The following is a 25,212-nucleotide window of genomic DNA, read 5'->3' as shown; positions in this document are numbered from 1 at the left end:
GGAGCGGTGTATGGGGCAGAGGAGCGGTGTATAGTGTATGGGGCAGAGGAGCAGTGTATAGTGTATGGGGCAGAGGAGCGCTGTATGGTGCAGAGGAGTGCTGTATAGTGTATGGGGCAGAAAAGCGATGTATAGTGTATGGGGCAGAAGAGCGATGTATAGTGCACGGGGCAGAGGAGCGCTGTATGGGACAGAGGAGCGCTGTATAGTGTATGGGGCAGAGGAGTGCTGTATAGTGTATGGGGCAGAAAAGCGATGTATAGTGTATGGGGCAGAAGAGCGATGTATAGTGTACGGGGCAGAGGAGCGCTGTATGGGGCAGGGGAGCGCTGTATAGTGTATGGGGCAGAGGAGCGCTGTATAGTGTATGGGGCAGAAGAGCGATGTATAGTGTACGGGGCAGAGGAGCGCTGTATGGGGCAGAGGAGCGCTGTATAGTGTATGGGGCAGAGGAGCGCTGTATAGTGTATGGGGCAGAGGAGCGCTGTATAGTGTATGGGGCAGAGGAGCGCTGTATAGTGTATGGGGCAGAGGAGCGCTGTATAGTGTATGGGGCAGAGGAGCGCTGTATAGTGTATGGGGCAGAGGAGCGCTGTATAGTGTATGGGGCAGAGGAGCGCTGTATAGTGTATGGGGCAGAGGAGCGCTGTATAGTGTATGGGGCAGAGGAGCGCTGTATAGTGTATGGGGCAGAGGAGCGCTGTATGGGGCAGAGGAGCACAGTATGGTGCAGAGGAGCGCTGTATAGTGTATGGGGCAGAGGAGCGCTTTATAGTTGATGGGGCAGAGGAGCGCTGTATAGTTGATGGGGCAGAGGAGCGCTGTATAGTGTATGGGGCAGAGAAGCGCTATATAGTACACGGGGCAGAGGAGCACTGTATAGTGTATGGGGCAGGGGAGCACTGTATAGTGTATGGGGCAGGGGAGCACTGTATAGTGTATGGGGCAGAGGAGCGCTGTATAGTGTATGGGGCAGGGGAGCACTGTATAGTGTATGGGGCAGGGGAGCACTGTATAGTGTATGGGGCAGAGGAGCGCTGTATAGTGTATGGGGCAGGGGAGCACTGTATAGTGTATGGGGCAGAGGAGCGCTGTATAGTGTATGGGGCAGGGGAGCGCTGTATGGCATAGTACAGTTACAGCATACCCTCCAACATGACCCATTGCATTCGATAAACAATACTCTGTTCCTGGACGTACCTGGTACTGTATGATTGCCATCACCTGTGTTGAAACACCCTTCTCGTCAATTACCTAGCTCACCACCAGGTGCTGGCAATCCTACATTACCAGGGAAGTCCAGGAGCAGAGCATTGTGTACCGAATGCAATGGGTCATGTTGGAGGGTATGTTACAGTATATACCATTATGTATAGTACAGGACACGCATCATACCTGGTCTCTTCTATCTCAGCTTCTCTCTCCTCTTGCAAAAGTTCCAGTTGAGCTTTAACAAATAGCTCCATCTATATAACAGCCCCAGTACAGGCTACAGTACATGTGTGGAACACCCTCCACAAACTGCAGCTGTCACTTCTGGTGTTACCGTTATCATCTCCCCGTAACTTCCTTCTACCTCGGAACCAAGCACGCCGCACAAGTTCCCGGACGGACGGATGTTGCCACTGCACACTGTACGGAACCGACAGCGGTACTTTTCTAGCGTGTGTGTACGAACGGAGGGGGCGGAAGATGGCGTTGGCTGCAGCCTGTGGGCAGATAGCGCGGAGTGTTATATCCGGCCGGTGTGCCCAGGCCTCTGTAGCAGCAACAGGTAATACAGGAGAGCAGGTGTACGGACTTGGGTCATCCCTATATCCTGGTGCTGGCACGTCACAGGTACCTGCTGCAGTGTCCTTGGCTTATTTCCGCTCGATCACTGTCTCCATGATTTTATATGTATGTCAGGGACACTTTACTGTATTGTTATCCTCTGCCCATGGCGTCCATGGCCTTTTCTGCTGCATCTTTTATTCTCCGTTGGATCCACTTTCCTGATATTGTCCAGTTCCTAAAACATAGTTGCCTTGCCTACCCTCCTGCATTCTGCAGGAGACTCCCTGAAATACTGTAGGAGCAATCTCCCTGTCTCCCTGCAGAATTTAGAAATCTCCCTGATTTCTATTTTAACCTACCTGATATACAATCAGATGGTATTTGCATACCTTCCAACTTAAATCGGTGGTCCAGCGTGACCTTCGTGCGCGGGCTGACATTTTGCAGCTGCTGCCCCTCGGGGAATAGATGCTGGGTGCATGTGCACTGAGTCTATTCCCCGCTGACAGGCAGGTGGCAGCGCGGACTCCCAATTGCCCAGCACTATGCAGTGCAGGCAGTGGTAATCCCGAGACTTTTCCAGGTTTGCCAGTCTGTGCACTGGAGCATAGCCCGGAAAATTCTCGGGACTCAGTACCACTGAAGGGGTTAATACAGGGTTGCCTACCCCCCTGGAATGGCTGGGAGGCTCCCAAAAATCAGGTCCCCCGGAAAGATGGACAACCCTCCCAAATACTGGCGCAAATCACATCATTTAGCCCCGTCTCCTCCTTGAAGACCCATGAATTGCGGGATTTGTCATACTGGGGGTGGGGCTTGATGATGTCTCATCATGCCCCGCCCCCAAAGTGCTGCTTTCAGTCTCCTCTCCGGGCTTCTCCAAAAATTCTACTGCCAACTATAATATCCCTGAAGCTAGTTTACAAAAGTTGACAAGTATGACCTAAATCCAATGTAACAGTTGATCACGTCTGATAACTGCGATCAGGTCTGAATTAGCGCAATGCCACCTCACTGGGGTGCAGTAAAGCCTTTCTAACCACAAAATGGCTTGGCTCTTCAGTTATAGCAGATAACGTGATACGGTCATTTGGTCTACAGCAGGCATGTCCAACGTTGGTCCTCCAGATGTTTTGAAACTACACACCCCAGCATGCTTTGCAATAGTCTTAGCATTCTCTAATAGTAAAACTGTGGCAAAGCACGCTGGGATGTGTAGTTTTACAACATCTGGAGGGCCAACGTTGGACATGCCTGGTCTACAGCATGATGGTTGACAGCCATTAGGTCGACAGGTCATTAGTTTGACAATGTCTTTGTCGACAGTCAAAAGGTCAATATAGGTTTTTTCACTATTTTTTTAGCAGACAGGTGGTATTTCATGCCCTACCATCCACTAGGGCGTGGTGGGAGAATAAAATAGTGTGCCCGACACATAGCGAGCGATGTGAGGGGACATGAAACTGTGTTCATGTCGATAGTTGACATTCAGGAAAAAAAAACAGTGAAAACCCCCATGTCGACCTTTTGACTGTCGACATAGACATTGTCGAGCTAATGACCTTTCAACCTTTTCCCATGTCGACCATCATGCTGTAGACCAAATGATCCCAACCCCAGATAACTATGTAATTTCCCTTTTGTGTGTTCAGCTACAGTTTATATGTGAATGCACATTTAATGTAATAACATACAAATCTACAAAGTCACCCAGATATATGTAATGGCCTCTGAGTTCTGGATCTGCCTATTGGGCGTACTCCCTCTAAAGTCCCGTATCTTTAGAACGGGATACAGTCGTATTGTCGACCAGACTTAGGTCGACACTGATGGGTCGACAGGGTTCTAGGTCCACATGGGTTTTTTCACTGTTTTTTGAGCCGACATGTGCCGACAGGCGGTATTTCATGCCCTACCATCCACTAGGGCGTGGTGAGAGAATAAAATAGTGTGTCGAGCGCAGCGAGGCACCGTGCCCAAAGCATTGTGAGCGAAGCAAGCGGCTGCAGTTGACTTCTGTGTCCATGTCCTCGCGACATTTCGACCTAGAACCCTGTCGACCTTGCTGCCTGTCGACCTAAGGTCTGATCGACAATACGATCCACACCCTTTAGAACTGGGAGGCTATTAAATGTATCCCCCATTATCTCTATACTCTATCTAAAGGTGCGTACACACGGGGGCGATTTTGTGCAAAATGGCGGGAAATATGGTCGCTGAGCGACCATATTGCCCGCAATGGGAGTGTGCACCGGCGATATATCGCCAGGTGCGCGCTCCCATTTTTGCCCCTGCAGTGATCAGCAGGAGCATGTTCCTGTGACCAGCGATTACCACTGCCGGGCTCCCCCGGCAGTTTCTTTTTCATCAGCGACCATCTCTGGTCGCTGATGAAAAGGAGAAACTGAGCAATATATCTCCCCAGTGTGTACGGGGCTTTAGGCCTAAGGATAACCCCAGCAGCTATTTCAGAAGCACAATAGAAGTTATTGATGGTAATGTTAGATGATTACACCTTGTGCATTTCCTGTGGCAATAAACAAGAATCTGTGTATGTATCAGTTTGATCGAGGTGGGTAAATGGATGACTCATTTGTAATAGGTGCTATTTGTGGGGTATGGGTCAACCCAATTAAGGTTGACCACTGAAGGTCGACACCTGAAATAGGTTGGCTCGTCGGCACAACTGTTAGTTCGACAATGGCAAGGTCGACATTCAAAAGCTTTTCACTTTTTTATTTTTTTTGTCCCGAATGTCGACTTGGACACTGTCAAAGTGTACTGCGTCCTTTTGCACGTTTCGCTATGCTTGGCACACTATTCTATTCTACCTCCATGCCTTCGTGGGTGGTAGGGCATGAGATACCGCCTGTCAAAAAAACCATGGAAAACTCTATCCCCTATTTGTGCTCCCCTCATTTACATACCAGAGATTACATCGGTGCCATGCTGGATGTGCTCTGAAGATTTACTATGGGAATGGTCAAATAATTCTATAATTAGTTGGAATACCGAATAATTAAAAGTAGAACTTGGATTTTTCTTCTCCTATCTCTATTTCAGCGTCCTTTTTCCGGCCACCGCTACGATGTCACAGCTGGAAGAGTTCTCCACTGAATCCAAAGTAAATATCATGTCTGAATATTTGACTCTATCAATAGTATACTTGTCAGCCACATTTAAAGCATCTGTGGATGTAGTTTTCTATGGACGTCATGGCTTTTAACCCTCAGAGTGCCAACATCTCTGCGAGAGATGTGCAAAATATCTGCTAAAAAATGCCGGCGTCGCTCACTTTTGTTATATGAATTCAAATAAAAAATGTTGTGTGAAAAAAGGATTAAAGGATTGTATTTCCTATATAAGGTAACCATTACAGGTCATTGTGATGAATAAAAAGGTTTGATTTTCACACCAATTATGACAAATTCACTTGGCACTCAAAGGGTTAAAAGTAAAATTAAAATGATTAAAAGGTGATAAAGGATTTTCATATATTAAATATTATACCTGTGAGCCAGGCATTTTAAAGCCCCATACATACTAGAAGATAAAGTAAAAGATATCACTCAGAAAGGGCTTTCTGGATGATATCTTTCACAATATATAACATAAGTGCCACTTACCTACATGCTCTTTGCTATGGGTTTCATGCTCGATGCCAGTGGTTCTATGTTCATTGCCATGTGGGATTACCCCTCCTCTTCACTCTCTCCCCACTGTTACTATGCACAGTAAAAGCCACAGCCGGGCAAAGCGGTGGACAACCTACCCAGCTGTTTCAGAGAAGGACTGCGGCATGGCTGTTTAAAAACTAAAGGCGGCTCATGAGCCAATTGGAGCAGCGGTCCAACAGCCAATCAGGAGCTACCACTGCTGCTCCTGATTGGCTGCTGAACCGCGAGTACAGATTGGTTTGCAAGCCTCCTTGAGTTTTGAAACAGTCACGCAGTTGACCTGCTCTGATACAGCCGGGTGGTTGTCCACCGCTCTTCCCTGCTGTTGCCATTCACGCAAGAGCACCACTTTGTCTGGCGTGATCTGCTTTCTGCAAAATCTGGTCGCCAGAAAGAAGAATCTGGTCACCATGGGGACCTGGCCCCCCGGTTTTGTCGAGCCCTTGTCTAGTGTGTGCACTCAATATCGTTAATGATGATGTGTCTGTTGTTCCCGGTTATTGATCTACTAATCATGCAGGTCAATTTGGTAATGTATAGTACTAAAAAGTTTATGTATTTCTAAAACTTTGTTCTGATAACATGCCTTAATCTACATACAGATAGTGGTAGATGATCAAATTAGTTCAGTAATATCACTCAGGTGCATGAGGGAGGGGTTAATACTGGTTAAGTAAAACAAGACATTTTTTTCCCCCAGCTCACTGAGTAATGTTAGTAACCAATCTTGAACACTACATGATAATAGAATTCAGAGATATTGGTTACATATACCTGCGCAGGTGTATGGTATGCCCCCAGGCCGTGTCAAGGCTTCTCTGTATATTGGGGGTCCCTAGCGCTATATCTAGGTGCAGGGTGTGGCACCCCAAAAATTGTCATAAGCTAGGAAGCCCAGTGCGGCATGCCAGTTTAGACAATTTTGCCAAGCGTCCTGCATGTTTAGCGGGCCCATTCTTGACCAAACCTTTTTAATGTCCCCCAGCCACTCCCACAGTGTAGAGCTTCATTCAATTGCTGTGGGTGAAAAAGGGAGCTAGCCTCACACATGGGGTGATTCAAGTCCATTTCTTTTACCCGTGACATGCGTTCATGTTAATAGGGTCAACCCCCGAGTTTATCAGGGATTTTATTTACTACAAAAAAAATCCCCGATAACTGCTGCTGCTTGGGTCAGTTCATGGGTGATTGAATAACCCTCCAAATAGCCTCCAAACTTTCAAGTGTTCCCTGAAAACTCAGCTCTTCAGGCAAGCCTATCATATGTAAGTTCTACACGCATAACCCAAGGCACTTATGTATTATATAGCTTCCCTTCTGGACCTGTAACTTGATGGGACTGCTATGCTATTACTGGTGCCTGTCCTTGTGTTTCCCTCCTATATTCCTATAGATCAGTGGTTCCCAACCCTCGTCCTCAAGTACCCCCAACAGTGCATGTTTTGCAGGTCTCCACACAGAATCACAAGTGCTATAATTAGCTCCACCTGTGGATCTTTTCAAATGTGCCTGAATAATGATTGCACCTGCCGGCTGACCTGGAAAACGTGCACTGTTGGGGGTACTTGAGGACCAGGGTTGGGAACCACTGCTATAGATTATAAGCTTGCAGCAGGACCCTCCTACCTCCAAGTCTGTCTGTTGTTACCCAGTTTGTTTTATCACTGTCTACTATTGTAAAGCGCAATGGAATCTGCTGCACTATATAAGACACAGTAACGGAATCTGCTGCGCTATATAAGAAACTGTAAATAAATTATAATAACCCCAGCAATCAATATGTCCGTAGTAAATTACCACTGCTGTGTAAATTCCCTCTTTTGACTTTTGTTACAGTTTCCCCTGCTTTTGATACAGAAGTTTAATAAATCTTACCAAGTTGCAGCATTAGTTCCGTGTGAGTCAGTGTGTTGAAAGAACATAACAAAATGCAGATTTTTTTTTTATTTTTATTTTTTTTAAAGCTATGTTCCGAAGACCTCCTTATCTGAACCACCATGGCCAGAGATCAAGCTGCCAGATCCCATTGAAGAAGTGGAAGAGCACAGAGGTTAGTTGTCATGACCCAGGTGTGAGACATTGCTGTGACAAAACCACAAATAATTCTATTATCTTCACTGGCATAGTGCTTTTGTAGTTTATCTTTTTTACCCGCTACTCTTTCTTTACACGCCTGTCTGCATTCTTACATAAGCTTGATCTGTTTTATCATAAGCTTTAGGATAAAAGTCATATATATGCATGATATACTTTCTCAAAAAATGTTCCATCATAAATTTTACTATGGGGCCCACAAAGTTCTAGTTACGCCCCTGCCGGCCATAGTCTGCTCGAATCCCCAAAGCAGAAAGCGACATCCCAGGCCGGAAAGTGGAACTGCAAAGGTTTTGAAAGATGCGGGGTGTGAGAATGAGCGCCAGATCCAGTGTATCAATGTTTTCAGCTATACTATGTCTAATTTAAAAACCCAGTTGAGGACATTCCTTTTGAAACTGATCATTGCAGAAATCTTCCACATGCCGTGTCCCAAATCGGTGCATCTGAGGTTACGTCATCAGCCAATCATGTTATCCTGTATACACCGCCCTGCCTCATGCTGGAACCTCTCATTCACTTCTAGCTACAGTGGGGAGCGAAAGTTTGGGCACCCCACGCAAAAATTCATTTTAATGTGCAAAAAGAAACCAAGGAAAGATGGAAAATTCTCCAAAAGGCATCACATTACAGATTAGACATTCTTCTAACATGTCAAAAAAAGGTTTGATTTTATTTCCATCATTTACACTTTCAAAATAACAGAAAACAAAAAATGGCGTCTGCAAAAGTTTGGGCACCCTGCAGAGTTTATAGCATGCACTTTGGACAGCTGAGACCTGGCAGTGTCATGGATTGTTTTCAGTCATCGTCTGGAAAGACCAGGTGATGTCAATCTCAAAGGTTTTAAAAGCCCAGACTCATCTGACCTTGCCCCAACAATCAGCACCATGGGTTCCTCTAAGCCAGGGCTGGGCAACACCGGCCCTCCAGATGTTAATGAACTACACATCCCAGGATGCTTTGCATTAGTTTTGTTATGTGGCTATGCTGAAACTGATGCAAGGCATGCTGGGATGTGTAGTTCATCAACATCTGGAGGGCCAGTGTTGCCCAGCCCTGCTCTAAGCAGTTGTGTAGAACACTGAAACTGAGAATAGTTGACGCTCACAAAGCAGGAGATGGCTATAAGATTATAGCAAAGCGTGATCAGATCCCCATATCCTCTGTTCGGTATGTAATTAAGAAATGGCAGTCATCAGGAACAGTGGAATTTAAAGCAAGATCTGGAAGACTAAGGGTGCATACACACTGTACAATTTTTTTGACCAATTTGGTTGAAAGACATTTCCATTGAACCCAGTGTCCTGGACTAAAGATGTTGACAAAATATATTGACGACAGACGAAAGAAGATCGATCTAGCTACAGTTTATAGGCTCTTTTTGAAAGATATTCAAATTGAGCTGCATGCACAGTTGACGAACAATCTTGATGAACAACTGGCGGGAATGCGCATCATCATTCATCGTTTGTTTGTTGACAATATCTTTTGTCAACATCTTTCGTCCAGGACACTGGGTTCAATGGAAATGTCTTTCAACCAAATTGGTCAAAAAAATTGTACAGTGTGTATGCACCTTAAGAAAAATATCAGACCGGACCTCTCGCAGGATTGTGAGAAAAGCAAGTCAAAATCCACGTGACTGCACAATCCCTCCAGGAAGATCTGGCAGACACTGGAGTACACTATTCCACTATAAAGAGATACAGTATGTTACTATGTACATCCTTGCTGGCGGGTCGCCAGAACGTACGTGCTGGCGACCCGCCAGCAGCCTCGCCAGCGAGGAGACTGAGACGCACGTGCGTCTCACGCGCGTCTCAGTCTCCGTCGCTAGCGCGACGGAAACCCTGTCCGTCTCCGCCTCAGGGAGACGGACAGAGTTAGGGGGGGTTAGGGGGGGGTGCGGGCAGGCGGCGGGGACCCCGGGTTACCGCCGGCAAGCCGGCGGGGACCCGGGGAACTGATGGAAGCGCCGTCGGAAGGGGACGCGCGCGCCCTCTCGTGCGCGTGCGTCCCCTTCTCACCATCGCCATGGCGCTGGCGGGGGATGGCGGCTGGCGACGCCAGCGCCATCCCCTGCAAAGATGGGACCTGACCCATCTGTACTAGTACAAATATGGACTTCATGGGCTTCTGATGACTCTTCAGAAGAAAACCTCTTCTTCGTCCTCACCACAAAAAGCAGCGTTTGAAGTTTGCAAATTAACATATAGACAAGCCAGATGCATTTTGGAATCAAGTTCTGTGGACCGATGAGATTAAAATATAACTCTTTGGCCGGAATGAGCAAAGGTACGTTTGGAGAAGGGCACAGAATTTGATGAAAAGAACCTCTGTCCAACTGTTAAACATGGGGGTGGATCAATCATGTTTTGGGGTTGTATTGCAGCCAGTGGCTCGGTATATTTCACGAGTAGAAGGAAAAATGGATTTCATAAGATTACAGCATATTTTGGACGCTAACTTGATGCCATCTGTGAAAAAGCTGAAGTTAAATATAGGCTGGCTTCTACAAATGGAAATGATCCTAAACACACCCCAAATCCACAGTGGATTACATCAAGAGGCGTAAACTGAAGGTTTTGCCATAGCCTTCACAATCTCCTGACCTCAACATCATTGAAAATCTATGGATAGACCTTAGAAGAGCAATGCGTCACAGACTGCCCAGGAATCTCAAAGAACTGGACGACTTTTGTAAGCAAGAATGGGGGGAAGATACCGCAAACAAGAATTGAGACTCTTGGCTGGCTACAAAAAGCGTTCACAAGCTGTGATACTTGCCAAAGGGGGCAGTACAAGGTATTACCTCTGCAGGGTGTCCAAACTTTTGAAGACGCCATTTTGGTTTTCTGTTATTTTGAAAGTGTAAATGATGCAAATAAAATCAAACTTTATTTGACATGTTATAAGAATGTCTAATCTGTAATTTGATTCTTTTTGCACATTAAAATTAATTTTTGCCCAAACTTTCAATCCCTACTGTATATAGTAACAATAGCTGAAAATATCACTACCTCTATAGTACACACTTCAGAGTTTATTTGCATAAATGTTAGAGAAGCGCCTTTAAAAACCAGGTTGTTCTGGTGTTGAAAGCTTTGCCCTACTACATTTCTGGCTTACACACATTAGGAAGATGCAGGTTTTGCCGGCTGCACATGATAATGACCCTAATCACCAAGGGTAATCATACATATTACATCTATGGATGTTTCCTACTTATTGCCATAACAAAGCAGAGATGTGGCCTTTCCCTCCTTCTTCTAGACTTGTAAGCTGTATTATGCTCTGGTGTTTGTGATCACTTTCTGCATTTATACTATAGTATCTTAATGGGTGCCCAATGAGTGAGTGACTGGTCATTTCTCTGACATTGGAATCCCGACTGTCAGTAGCCCGACATTCGGAATCCCGTCTTACACAGGCTCTGTTCTCTCGTGGGGCTCCTAAGAATAGGTGGCGAAGGGCTTTATGATTTTTTTGTGGAAAAACGCATGTCAACCATTTAACCATAACGACCTACTGCTGTCGACCTACTGTCTATTTAGACACTGAGGTACCAATTAAACCAGGCATGTCCAATCTATGGCCCTCCAGCTCTTGTGAAACTACAAGTCCCACCATGCCTTGCCACAGTTTTGCTATTAGGGAATGCTAAAACTATGGCAAGGCATGCTGGGATGTGTAGTTTCACAACAGCTGGAGGACCATATTTTGGACATTGGAAAAAATTAACCGTGGTTAATTTAGAGCGCTTATTATGTGCTGTTTAACTCCAAGCCACTGCGAATGTGGGAGTAGTCAACTCTCTGTACCAGGCAAACAAGATAACAAAGATTTAAGCAGCGCTAAATAATAATGCTAAAAACAAGTGTATCAATAAAATTAAACAATTTTAATATCACATAAAAAATAAACTATTAATGCTATTTATTTTCCACAACTTTCCACCTCTCTGCAACAACAGCTCTCACTAATTTCTACATTTACCTCTCCTGACTCTGCTGTTTCCCACCTCTACCAGACTCTTTGAACAGCCCTTGATTACGTGGCTCCAGCTACCCATTACACTCCACGTAGGCTTAGATACCAGCTGTGGCACTCCAAAACTTAAGACAGTCACGTAAAGTAGAACGCAAATCTCGTAATCTGACTGATTTCCTCACAAATAAGACTAGCTACCACTCCTACTGCAATGCTTGGACACTGCCAAACAAACATACTACCAATCTCTCATCTCCTCTCATCTCCTCTCATGCCACCAACCCTAAGCGACTTTTTAACACATTTATGTCTCAGTTTCAGTCAGGCTTTCGCTCCCAACACTCCACTGAGACAGCACTGACTAAAGTGGTGAATGATCTGGTAACTGCTAAGTCTAAAGGCCATTACTCACTACTTATTCTTCTAGATCTTTCTGCAGTATTTGACACCGTCGATCACTCTCTTCTCTTACAAACACTACACTCCCTAGGTCTTAATGATACAGCCCTTTCCTGGTTCATATCTTACCTATCTGATCGCTCTTTCAGTGTTCGCTTCTCTGACTCTACTTCCTCTTCGCTACCTCTGTCAGTCGGAGTTCCGCAATGCTCAGTCTTAGGGCCTCTGCTTAACTCAATCTATACTTCCTCTCTTGGCAAACTCATCAGCTCTTTCGGATTACAGTATCACTTGTATGCTGATGATACTCAAATCTACCGATCAACCCCAGAGTTGTCACCAGTGGTTTTAGGCCGAGTCTCTGAATGTCTCTCTGCCATCTCATCTTGGATGTCTTGTCGCCAACTCAAACTCAATATTTCCTAAACGGAATTACTTATATTCTCGCCAACTAAGAACAGTTACCATCCTGATATCTCCATCACTGTTGTCAACTCAACAATCTACCCTACCCAACAAGCTTGTTGCTTAGGGGTCATCCTTGACTCTGAACTGTCCTTTCTTCCCCACATTCAATCTTTCTCCAAATCATGTTACATGCATCTAAAAACCATATCCAAAATACGACCTTATCTCACACAAGACACTACTAAATCTCTTATCCAGGCACTCATTATATCCCGCATTGATTATTGCAATAGTCTCCTAACTGGTCTTCCCAAGAACAGACTCTCACCACTGCAATCCATTTTAAATGCTGCTGCTAGGCTGATCTTCCTTGCAAGATGCTCATCGTCTGCTGATTCCCTCTGCCAGTCCCTCCATTGGTTGCCTGTGTCTTACCGTATTCAATATAAAACACTTCTACTTTCATATAAAGCTATTAACCATACTGCACCATCATATATCTCTGCACTTATCACAAAATATCTCCCATCTCGACCACTACGCTCTGCACAAGATCTGCGTCTCTCTTCTGCATGGATCACTAGCTCCCATTCACTATTACAGGACTTTCATCGGGCTGCTCCCATCCATTGGAATGCCCTTCCACACACAATCACTATTACAGGACTTTCATTGGGCTGCTCCCACCCTATGGAATGCCCTTCCACACACAATAAGACTCTCTGCTAGCCTCCAAACTTTCAAGCATTCCCTGAAAACTCAGCTCTTCAGGCAAGAATATCATATTTAAGTTCTACACGCATAACCCTCTGAGGCACTTATGTATTATATAGCTTCCCTTCTGGACTTGTAACTTTGTGGGACTGCTATGCTATTACTGGTGCCTGTCCTTGTGTTTCCCTCCTATATCCCTATAGATCAGTGGTTCCCAACCCTGATGCTCAAGTACCCCCCAACAGTGCACGTTTTGCAGGTCTCCACACAGAATCAGTGAAATAAATCGCTACACCTGTGGATCTTTTTAAAATGTGCCTGACTAATCTGTGCACCTGCTGGGTGACCTGGAAAACGTGCACTGTTGGGGGTACTTGAGGACCAGGGTTGGGAACCACTGCTATAGATTGTAAGCTTGCAGCAGGGCCCTCCTACCTCCAAGTCTGTCTGTTGTTACCCAGTTTGTTTGATTACTGTCTACTATTGTAAAGTGCAACGGAATCTGCTGCGTTATATAAGAACCTATAAATAAATAATAAACATTAATGATCAGGAACCATATGCAATGAGTATTTACTCTTTCAGAGTTGAAACCTGCACTGAACCAGGTATTTGTCAAGATGTGGAAGTCCTTATTAGCCACTTGTATATCCTAACTGCCGCTGGAGGTGTTAGTCCCAAGGTCTTATTAGGATGGTGAAACACTGGATCTGGGGAACCTCACTATTGTGAACCTCACCAGGTGAAGTGGAGGGATGGTGGACTTCTTGGTCGATTTGTGGATCAGATAATTGAGCAGGTGGAAAAACGCCCTTTAACAAGGGTGAAGAAATAGTCCTTTGGCATAGGTTCAAATTACACCAACGCATTTTATTGATCTTGACTGACCGCTTTATCACCTTGATAAAGCGGTCAGTGAAGATAAGCGAAACACGTTCCCTAGATCCGGTGTTTCACCATCCTAATAAGACCTTGACCTTGGGACTTACACCTCCAGTGGCAGTTATTATATACAAGTGGCTAATAAGGACTTTCACAACTGGACAAATACCTGGTTCAGTGCAGGTTACAACTCTGAAAGGGTGAATACTCATTGCATATGGTTCCTGATCATTAGTGTTTGTTTTTTATGTGATATTAAAATCGTTTAATTTTATTGATGCACTTGTTTTTAACATTAATATTTAGCGCTGCTTAAATCTTTATCTTGTTTGGAAATACCTTAATTAAACCATCTGTGCTTAAGCATAGCTATCTTTACAACCTGGACTGTAAGTGTGCCTTGACAAACGTGTTTGGGACCCACTTTTTTATAGGGATCGTGGTTGCTACGGCGAGCACCATTGCGGTTTATCTTGGGATCAGGTTTTGTGTGTGTCCCGCATTGATAGGTGGTGTCATTATGTTTGCAGCTGAAGATGTTGAGAAAATGTTTGTGCTATTTATTTTGTGTATTTGATAGTTTAGTATTATGTAATGCTTATTTCCTCTACCTCCCCATGGCAGCCACATATGGGTTTTCCTCCAATTAGGTAGATATCTGGAAAGGGAAACACAACAGCCAAAAAACCTCCCCTAGACACGGCCTCCTATATAAGGTCCGCCCCTTTAGTGCTCTGTGTCTTTTTTTCCCTTTCCGGGTAGATGGTGGCTTATCCTGTGAAGAGCCTTCTCTGCTGCCTAGTGCAGTTAGGGGTTGGGCAAGGAGTATGGTTCTCCCGCTACCTAGTGTAGTGGGGAGACTGAGCTTGGCGCCCGCTGCTTCATGCAGTCAGGGATATGCGCGTACCTGGGTACGGTCCCCCTCCGGCAGTAGTGGTGTCAGGAGCCAGCTGGAGCAGCTCGCGCGAGGCACAGGCGCGTGCGGACGCCGTGAAGGATAGCGGCGTCTGACGGAGGCACGCTGGCGCGTGCATGTAAGGCGGCGTCTGACGTCAGCGTAGCTGGCGCAAGGTGATGACGCGGTGGCCAGCGCGGGAAATGGCGCGCTACTTAACAGGGACGCTGACAGGGAGACAGCGCCGAGTACTCACTGCCATTAGGAGGGGGATTGCGCAGGACCTTGTGACGGAAGTGTGTCGGTCCAGACTGCCAGCTGACCAGGTAAGGCCCCTACAAGCAGCAGCGCTGCTGGGGCGCTGGCTTACCTCCTCCAATTACATGAAATGACAGTACATTGTCTTTTTCTTCCTGCATAGAGGGTGCAGTGGTTGCTATGGAGGAGGAAAAGAAACAAACTCCTAAGGCAGGGTAAGCCAGGGGATGTATAGTTTTTTTTTTCTCTCTCAAGTTTTTTGTGTCATAGTTTGGAGTGGATTAGATGGAACTTAGTGTTGTCTCCATACCTTTCAGAGAATCAAGCAAAGCGGAGGCAAAAACAAAGCATAAGAAACTGCACACGGGGAAATGTTCAGTGTGTGATAAAGTACTACCTGACAAAACAATTGGATCAGTCTGTGACAAATGCAAAGGGGTGCAATTTCTGGCACCAGAGCAAATGAGTGACTTGGTGTCCATGCTTAGATCGGCATTAGCTGATACGTTTGTATCAAAGGGTGATTTGGAAAAAATGTCCAAAAAAAGACCCAGAGAGCCTCCATCAGAGGACTCAGAAGGTTCTGAACCGGCAGAAGGCATAGCTGCAGGAGAAGAAATAGAGGAAGGTGAGCTTCCTTCTGATAAAGCTGATCTGGAATTCAACCCAGATTTATTGAATAATCTGTTGGGACTGATTAACAAATCCTTAGAGATTGAGGACCCTCAGGAAGAGGGAAAATTGCAAGACCTTCTATTTAGGGATAAAAAGAAGAAATGTAAAACCTTTCCCTTGTCTAAACCATTGAAGGACATTGTGGAAGAGGAATGGAATAGTCCAGATAAAAAGGTGGCGGTACCTTTAAGGGTTACGAAGATGTACCCGTTTGAGGATCAGCAAGTTAAAAAATGGGAGACAGTACCCAAGGTCGATGCAGCCATTGCCCGTATCTCTAGAAAAACCACCCTTCCATTGGAAGACGTAAACGTGTTTAGAGATTCAATGGAAAGAAAACTAGAGATGTGCCTACGGAAGCAATATATGACTTCAGGGGCAGCCATAAAAGCCTCCTCTGCGGTGGCAGTAACATCCAGAGTTCTGAGGTCGTGGTGCCAAGACCTGGAGTCGGATCTACTAGACGGGATTAAGAGGTCAGAACTGCTGAAAGTAATCCAAAATATGCAGGTAGCTATTGAATTTATATGTGATGCCTCCCTGGACAATGTGCGGCTAGCAGCAAGGAGTAATGCGGCAACAATTGTAGCCAGAAGGGCGCTCTGGCTGAAGCCATGGGTGGCAGACGCCCAATCCAAAAATAAATTAGTGTCCCTACCCTTTCAGGGCGACTACCTATTTGGGAAAAATCTAGACGACATAATATCTAAAACATCAGGAGGGAAGTCATCATGGCTCCCGCAGGAGAAGCCTACAAGGAGGCCGTTTGTCAGACAACAAAAGTTTCAGACAACGGACTTCAAGGAAGCAAGAGCATACAGGCCAGGAAGGGGGTACAGAAGACCCTGGTTTAGTAATAGGGGCTCCTTTCGTGGCCAAAGGGGCAAAGAAGGAAGATTCGGATTCAGAAACATGTCGCAATGACGCCAAGCTAAAGGTTGGGGGCAGACTAAGAGAATTTCATCTTGTCTGGGACCAATCAGTAGAAGACAACTGGGTGAGAGAAGTTATCTCATCAGGTTACAAAATAGAATTCATAAAGACACCAGGATGCTGGAAGGAGGAATCGCCGGTTCCGAAAAATCCAGAAGAAAGAAAGGCACTGATAGAAAGCCTCAAAAATATGATAGATCAAGGAGTGGTAGTGGTGGTACCACAAGACCAAGAAAACGTAGGATGGCAGTCCAGGTTCTTCGTGGTGAGGAAAGCCACGGGGGGCTTCAGGACAATATTAGACTTAAGAAGGCTAAATACTTTTGTAAAAACACAAAGGTTCAAGATGGAGTCAGTACGCACAATACTCCCGGATATAAAAGAGAAGGCGTTTCTAACAACGATAGATTTAAAGGACGCTTATCTACATATTCCAATAAATCGGTCGCATCAGAAGTACCTAAGATTTCGCCTAAAAGGAGTAACTTATCAATTCACAGCATTACCCTTCGGCCTTTGTACTTCGCCAAGAACCTTCACAAAGGTGCTAATAGTATTGATAGCAAATTTAAGAAAGGAAGGCATTCCAGTATGGGCATACCTGGACGACTTACTTGTCATGGCGAAGTCTGCAGAACAGTCAAGAGAGTATACAGACAGAGTGATAAGCTACCTGCAAGAACACGGATGGATCGTGAACCAAAAGAAAAGCCAACTAGAACCAGACAACACAGTGAAATATCTGGGGTTTGTAATAGATTCAGTCAAAATGACAGTACGCCTGACGGAAGAAAGAAGCTGCAAACTGAGAAGCGAGATTGCGGGGCTTCTGAAGAAAAAGGTGGTACGCACTAGAGACTGTGTAAGGATACTAGGTCTTATGTCGGCTGCACTAGAAGCCATAAGTTGGGCAAGATTCCACATGCGGGCTTTTCAGAATTGCCTGTTAGCACAGTGGGACGGCGACGGAAAAAACATGTTACAAAAAGTGCAGATATCAAAGAAGGCAAAAGAGGATCTGCGGTGGTGGTTGAGTCCAAGAAGAATATCAAAAGGCAGGTCATTCATAACAGGCGAACAGGTCGTAGTTACAACCGATGCCAGCCAATCAGGTTGGGGAGCGGTTTGCCAAGGGCAAGCAATGCAAGGAGAATGGAACAAGCATTACAGCCAGCTTCACTCCAACCTAAGAGAAATGTATGCAGTGTATCTAGCATGCCAGAACTTCAGCGACCGGTTATACAAAAAAGAAGTAATAATCAGGTCAGACAACAAGTCGGTGGTAGCATATATCTGCAAGCAAGGAGGAACGAAGAGCAGAAGTATGATGAAGGCCGTGGAGGAATTGCTGCAATGGGCAGAACTACACGTAAAGAGCATCACGGCAGTATTCATAGCAGGAGAACAAAATCAGGCAGCGGACGCTTTGAGCAGAAGGGCAATAAAAGCAGGAGAATGGGAGCTGTCCCAGGAAGTGTTTCAACTCATAGTGCAAAAATGGGGATGTCCAGCTATAGACCTCATGGCCACAAGAGCCAATGCCAAGGTACCCACCTTCATGTCGAGGCACTGGGAGGCAGGAGCAAGTCAGGTGGATGCTCTGACGGCGCAGTGGAACACAGGCCTAGCGTATGTTTTCCCTCCGTTTCCGGTAATATCGAGGTTGCTCAACAAAATACAAAAAGAGGAAGCAACGGTGATAACAATATTACCTTTCTGGCCGAGGAGAGCGTGGTTTCAGAAGGTAGTGAGAATGGCGGTGGACGTTCCTTGGAAGATTCCAGACAGAGAAGACCTGTTAAGACAGGGGAACTACACGAGACCACAACCAGACAACTGGGGTCTGATGGCATGGCTACTGAGACCAGAACACTGGTAGAAAAGGGCTTTTCTCAGAAAGTAATAAATACGCTGCTTAAGGCAAGGAAGATGAATACATCAGCTACATACTATAAGATTTGGAAAACTTACATTCAGTTTTGCGAGGTAGGGCATAGAAACCCTAGGTCGATACCCACAATTCTGGACTTCCTGCAGACAGGGCTAGAAAAAAAGCTGTCAGCCAGCTCATTAAGAGTGCAGATTTCAGCACTAGGAGCCATGCTGGATACAAAAATATCAGAGGACAAATATGTAAGGAGGTTCGTGCAGGCGCTAAGAAGGATAAGGCCGCAATTTCATAACCCCATGGCTCCGTGGGACTTGAATCTAGTACTGAACGTACTAACGGAAGAGCCTTTTGAGCCACTGCAGGAAATACCTATAAAAAAGTTAACGATGAAGGTTGTTTTTCTGGTCGCAATTACATCGGCCAGGAGAGTATCAGAGCTGCAGGCGCTCTGGGCAGAGGAACCATTTCTCAACTTCTTTCAGGATAAGGTGGTGTTGAGAACTAACCCGAATTTCCTCCCGAAAGTAGTGTCCCAGTTTCATATCAACCAAGAAATAGTGCTGCCAGCTTTCTGTGCTAATCCAGGGAATGAGAAAGAAAGAAGGCTACATACGCTGGACGTAAAGAGAGCATTGATAATTTATCTTCAAAGAGTGGAAGGTTGGAGGAAGTCAAAGAGGCTCTTCTTAGTAACAGAAGGAAAAAATAAAGGATTAGGTGCATCGAAAGCTACACTAGCAAGGTGGCTGAAAGAGTGCATAGCTGAAGCCTATAAGATAAGGAAGGTAGAGGTGCCTAAAGGAATTAAGGCCCATTCGACAAGAGCCGTAGCAGCATCATGGGCAGAAAGAGGTGCGGCCTCAATAGAGGAGCTTTGTAAAGCAGCATGCTGGGCTTCGGCGCACACGTTTTCAAAACATTACAGAGTAGACGTAGGAGCCTCCAGTGACGCGAAACTGGGCAGGAAAATCCTGAGTGCTGTTATATAAAAAAAAAAAAAAAAAAGAGAAAGAAGGAGAATAAAGGGGTGAAGACAACCTCGTATCCTTTGAAGTGCTAATTATTATTTCTGTTTTTCTTTTTTCCCTCCCTACTGTGTTATTGCTATGGTATTACCCATATGTGGCTGCCATGGGGAGGTAGAGGAAAGTACGGATTATTACCTGTTAGTACGCTTTCCTCTACTCCACCATGGCAGCAGTTTCCCACCCTTAATATTATTTAAAAAATGATCGGAAGCTATATAATCAAGACACAGAGCACTAAAGGGGCGGACCTTATATAGGAGGCCGTGTCTAGGGGAGGTTTTTTGGCTGTTGTGTTTCCCTTTCCAGATATCTACCTAATTGGAGGAAAACCCATATGTGGCTGCCATGGTGGAGTAGAGGAAAGCGTACTAACAGGTAATAATCCGTACTTTATATACCTCTTCTGCCATGATGTTTAAATCTTTCAGCTGGACAAACATAATTGATACTTACACTATTTTAAAAGAACAAAAACATTTATTAAAATGTGTTCTCTTTGTATTTTTATTGTTTCACATTTTGTGTCCAATTTTTTTGCAGAGCTTGTACAAAAAGTAAACAGTCTTATTGCCGCAGGGCAGTTCGGGCGGCTATTTGCAGTCATCCACTTTGCAAGTAGACAGTGGAAAGTAACCAATGAAGATCTTATTTTAATTCGGGGATCTATTGAAGCACAGTGTGGAGATAGGATCAGGCTAGAAAAGGTAAGTTGGGCTTTTTTGGAATGTTTTATTTGAAGATTACAAATTGGGTATGTGGTTGGCATCCCGGTGGATGGGTTCCTGGCAGGCAGAAGACCGACTGCCACCAGCATCTCAAATATTTTACCCCTTTCACATCGCAAATGCCGGGTCGCACCCGCTGACGTCATGGGGTGAGGCAGTGGGGTGTCGGGGGAGGAGGCAGCACCAGCTCCAAGTGCTGCCTTTTGGCGCTTTCACACAGCACAGAAACCCTGGTCGACCCGACAACAACCCGGATCGAACCTGGGTTGTGCTGTGTGAAAGAGGTATAAGTGTTTGGGGCGGGTTAGCTTTAGTCCATGGGGGGGTGGGTTGATGTGTATGTGTGTTATTCTTAGGCACTGGTGGTGGGATAGGCCGGGGAGGGAGTGATTAGTGTTAAGCTACATGCGGGAAGGTTGAGGCTCAGGGAGCGAGGTAGGAATATTAAGCAGCTGTGGTGAGGGAGGGTTAAGAGAGTGCAAGAGGAAGGTAAGTCCTTGTTGGACCTCTCTTGGGATTCTCTGCTTTGGGATGCCAGCATTGATTATCTGACCATCGGCGTTCTTCACCGCCAGGATCTGCAAAATGTGTTTGACGCGTTTACCATATCAATACATGGTAAACTTTTCAAATACATTTCGCAGAATTTAGCTTCATTCTGAGTGTTCTCTTTAATACTGTGTACCTGATCATTTATAGAATTCCAAATGAATAGAGCTAGACTTTCAGTCAAGCGTGGAATTTGGTAGCCTCCGATATACGTGGGGAAAACGACACCCTTCATATAACCATTAGCAATTAAAAAGTGCTCTGTTGGAGTTTCAACATTTTCATATAGCGATAATTGCGGAAGACGCTGGATGCCCAATGTTGTAACGGTTGCATGGGAGCATTAGTGCACTGTACATGCTAGTGCTTTTCTGTCAGAAGATGTCATTTTATGCTGTTTATCTGCCAGTTTGATTTCTTATTGTTGTTTTTCATGTTTAGGATTCTAATCTGTGTTCCTTTTTTATACTCCCCTCCTTCAGGTTTTACTAGTTGGCAGTGATAACTTCACACTTCTAGGAAAGCCTCTCCTCGGGTAAGATGTGCTTTGCTCTCTTGTTCATCTATAAATCAGTGAGATTTCTGTTCCCAGCATAGTAGTTGAGAATTGACAGGTAGGCAGTGGGTAATGGTCGGGGAGGGGGTTTTGGAATGGAAGAAGGAAGTGTTTAATTAATGAGATCCCCCTTCCACAGACACATACCATAGAGTTTGCTCAGTGTTTCCCTGCTGCTGCTGCTGCTTTCCAGAACCTCCCTTCTGGCAGATGACACTCCCTGCCTAATCAGTCTGAAATAATGGATCATTTGTCTAATTTCTCAGACTCGATGACTGAGAGAATAGTGGTGGTCGCAACCCCATGCTGAGGCTGTTGGGAGCCACAGTTTGGGAACCGCTGGTGTAGAGTATATGACTTGTATATGCGCATTTACTTCACATAGGTGGGTATTCATTTGGCCCCACTACTTTGAACAAGGTGTGCCACAAACTTGAAAACAGGTAATTTATTGCAAAAAAATTTCTGCTCAAGCTCTGATTACTTCAGCTAATGGAACTACCCATATAGTTTGATAGTTGTTTTCTTGTTAAACTTGTGATAATCCGCACAAAACCATCTTCAGTATGTGATTTTGTAAGTGATCTTTAATAGTATCGCTGAAAGGGTCCCCATGTCATAAAAGCAAGTTAATGCTACACGGTTGACCCATATTATACAGCTTATGGCCTTATTGGAGTCTGGGAGGATCCCATCAACATTGAGGAAGCAGGAAGAGGTAACTACTATCCGGAGTCTGCATTAAGGTGCATACACACAGCGATTTCGCCCTGCGCGTATGCTCAGTGATGATCGCTGGGCTGAAAATCGCTCCGTGCATACACACTGAGAGATTTCCCCCTGCCCAGCGGTTTTCACCGCTGTGAGCGGCTTCCCGTAGCAGGACGCTATGGAAAGCCGTTCACTCTGTTGGTAAAACCAGTAGATGAATGGTGGCTGCTGGCGATGGTGTGGGAGCACGCATCAGCGTTAATTGCTGCCCTGTACACACTGGATGGCTTGAGCGGAAAGCAGCTGAAATGACAAAACTGAGCTGCTTTCAGCTCAAAATCGCCCAGTGTGTATGGGCTTCTAGGCCCCATACACACAGGGCGAACCGTCTATTTTGCGGAGCAATATGCTTCAGGACAATTATCGTCACCTGGGCCTATACACACGGAGTGATCAGTTCTCTATGTCTAACTAGAGGGGGAAATTGCCCCATGTTTATGCCCCTTTAGGGTGCTGGATGGGGGAGGGTCTTTGTCATACTACTGCATCTAGTAGAAGGGTGTAAAGCAGGGCTGGGCAACACCGGCCCTCCAGATGTTAGTGAACTACACATCCCGGGATGCTTTGCATTAGTTTTGCTATGTGGCCATGCTGAAACTGATGCAAGGCATGCTGGGATGTGTAGTTCACTAACACCTGGAGGGCCGGTGTTGCCCAGCCCTGGTGTAAAGGAATAAATGTAAATCTGGACAGACACTTCATTAGCCATACAAACTCCAGAGGAGTGGACGGCCATTCAAAGAGGTAGTGACCCAAACGTACAGTGTACTCTGGTGGTCCGTGTGTGGGCAAGCTTACTGTATGGCTATATCCTCTCTCTAAATGTGACACAAAAGTGATGTCTCTGGTCTGCGTTTTCCAGATGCAGCATTGTAGTACTAGTTGATAAGAAAGTCATTAGCATCTCCTACTGTAGTCTGCAAAGTATCCAGAGTCAGCGTCTGTTCTCTGTATTTTGTTACAGAAAGGATTTAGTAAAAGTTGAAGCAACAGTGATTGAAAAAACCGAATCTCATCCAAAGATTAGCATGAAGTTTTGGAGACGCCACAGATACCAAAAGAAGAAAAGTAAGATGAGAAGCGAAAAAATTATCATGCATGGGTTACATTAATTTATTGGGTTTTATGGAGAGCTGACTCTCAATGCTCCAATGAGTTGTCTGCTCTGTGCCGAAGTTAAAGGGAAGGAAAATACTTGGCGTGAGTGCGTTCGGTGCTTCTCCAACGCAGCGGTCAGGACGCACTGAGAGTGCATGTTTTCCAGGTGTACTCGTAGAATAACAAGTGAAATAATTAGAGCCCCTGTAGATTTCTAAAATGTGTAAGTCCGTAATGAATACACCTGTGCTCCAGCAGGGAGATATGGAAAACATGTAGGGGGAAATTTACTAAAGGAAATTTGTAAAAAATAGGTGTAAAACTAGGTGTATTTGTATCCAGAAATACACTTATTTTTGACATTTACTATCCCAAAAATACGGCAATTCGTAGTCGTATTGATGTGCTATCAATACGAATATGAATTGCCGTATTTTCGGGATAGTAAATGTCAAAAATAAGTGTATTTCTGGATACAAATACACCTATTTGTACACCTATTTTTTACAAATTTCCTTTAGTAAATTTCCCCCGTACTGTCTACAGAACTAGATTTGAAAAGCAGTTATACAGCTATGACATTCCATTTTGTAAAGGTGTATTCAGTTCTGGCCAGCAAGATGTCTGTTATTTTGGACATTTTGCCTATGGGTATGTTTAGCCTCTAGTTCTCTCTCTCCCTCATTATTCAAGCGTTTCGTGATGAATCCTGTTCTGAAAAAATAGAATTTTGAATTGAGTGTTCTCTGTTACTGTGCCATATCTGTACCTCCTTGTCAAAGTGACCACCCCCTTCCCCCATCCATGAAGTTCTGCATTCTGCAGGAGACTCCCTGAAATAACTTAAATCTCCCTCATGTCACCTAGCCCACATTACACTGTTACATCATAGTTACCTCCCCTCCTGCATTCTGCAGGAGACTCCCTGACATAGCAGCAATCTCCCTCTCTCCCTCATTAGTCTAGCAATCTCCCTCATGTCACCTAGCCCACATTACACTGTTACATTTTTTTGGGAAAAAGTAATGAGACAGATACATTTACATTGAATCATCAGCTCCATTTCCCAGCACTTTACCAAGTATAGTAGCTCTTACTTACTGCTTTGGGGATCATCTACATTTGGATATAAGTCAAGGTTCCTATTAGATGTAGCAGTACACACCCACGCTTCTAGGTGCCACGTTCACAATCTCTCCATATATGGAACTAGACACGGCCTTTGGGTGGAGCATGTCGGCGACCATCAAATGATTTCTTATGCAGTGGGTGGCATGCGAGCAGATGTATGGTAGAGACGGTACTCAGTGGCAGGTGTATTCGGCGGGGCGGGCTCTCTGGCCCTCCGTAAGCTACGATCCTCCATCTCACCGAGTCACCCAGGAGCATTGTATTTGTTCTGAATTAATATCTCGCCCCAGTAAGCATTTTAAATAATGAAATGTTCTAGAGTCAGTTAAAAAAAAAAATGTTCATTACCTGCCAAAATTTTTTCTTTCAGTTACAATTGAGCCACTGATCATTCTGAGGATCAACACAATTGAACTTGCACCTGCTTTATCTTGAATATCTTTTTCTATTAATGTTATTAAAATAATTTCTTCTATTATCTGTTGTGTATTGTGTGTGTGTTTTATTTATCTTTCAGTATTTTTTTTTTTTTTTATGGTTTTGTGCATTGTTTATTATAGTATTTATTTCATAAAATCTAGGAATGATGTTGGTGATTATAAAGGCCAATACACACACTACGATGTCTTTTAAATGATGATGAACGACCCCATTATAAATCACCTCCTGAACAACCCAGAATGACTTCGTTCAGGGTCGTTTAGGAGGTGAATCTTTTAACATCGTCTACTGTTTATGCTGTGAATGATGGACGACTAC

At 44.9% G+C, this 25,212-nt stretch overlaps 2 protein-coding genes across 2 annotated transcripts in view; one reads left to right on the top strand and one right to left on the bottom strand.

The window, feature by feature from the left end:
- IGHMBP2 (immunoglobulin mu DNA binding protein 2) overlaps positions 1 to 1,784 on the bottom strand; it is a 70,410-nt gene extending 68,626 nt beyond the window's left edge. The window contains exon 1 of the mRNA XM_083164126.1: positions 1,396 to 1,784. Coding sequence (XP_083020252.1) covers positions 1,396 to 1,466 — 71 coding nt within the window. The 5' untranslated portion in view covers positions 1,467 to 1,784. The remainder of the gene's footprint in view (positions 1 to 1,395) is intronic.
- On the top strand, positions 1,510 to 24,933 carry MRPL21 (mitochondrial ribosomal protein L21). Its single transcript, XM_083164127.1, has 7 exons — positions 1,510 to 1,774; positions 4,840 to 4,900; positions 7,418 to 7,503; positions 20,164 to 20,327; positions 21,380 to 21,432; positions 23,189 to 23,292; positions 24,824 to 24,933. Exons 1-7 carry the CDS (start codon positions 1,693 to 1,695, stop codon positions 24,886 to 24,888), a joined length of 615 nt encoding a protein of 204 aa, XP_083020253.1. The 5' UTR covers positions 1,510 to 1,692; the 3' UTR covers positions 24,889 to 24,933.
- Positions 24,934 to 25,212: the final 279 nt, after the last annotated feature.

The sequence above is a fragment of the Crinia signifera genome, chromosome 11, assembly GCF_055691185.1.
Source record: "Crinia signifera chromosome 11, ASM5569118v1, whole genome shotgun sequence".
Taxonomy (NCBI): domain Eukaryota; kingdom Metazoa; phylum Chordata; class Amphibia; order Anura; family Myobatrachidae; genus Crinia; species Crinia signifera.
This window is presented reverse-complemented; position numbering and strand designations above follow the sequence as displayed.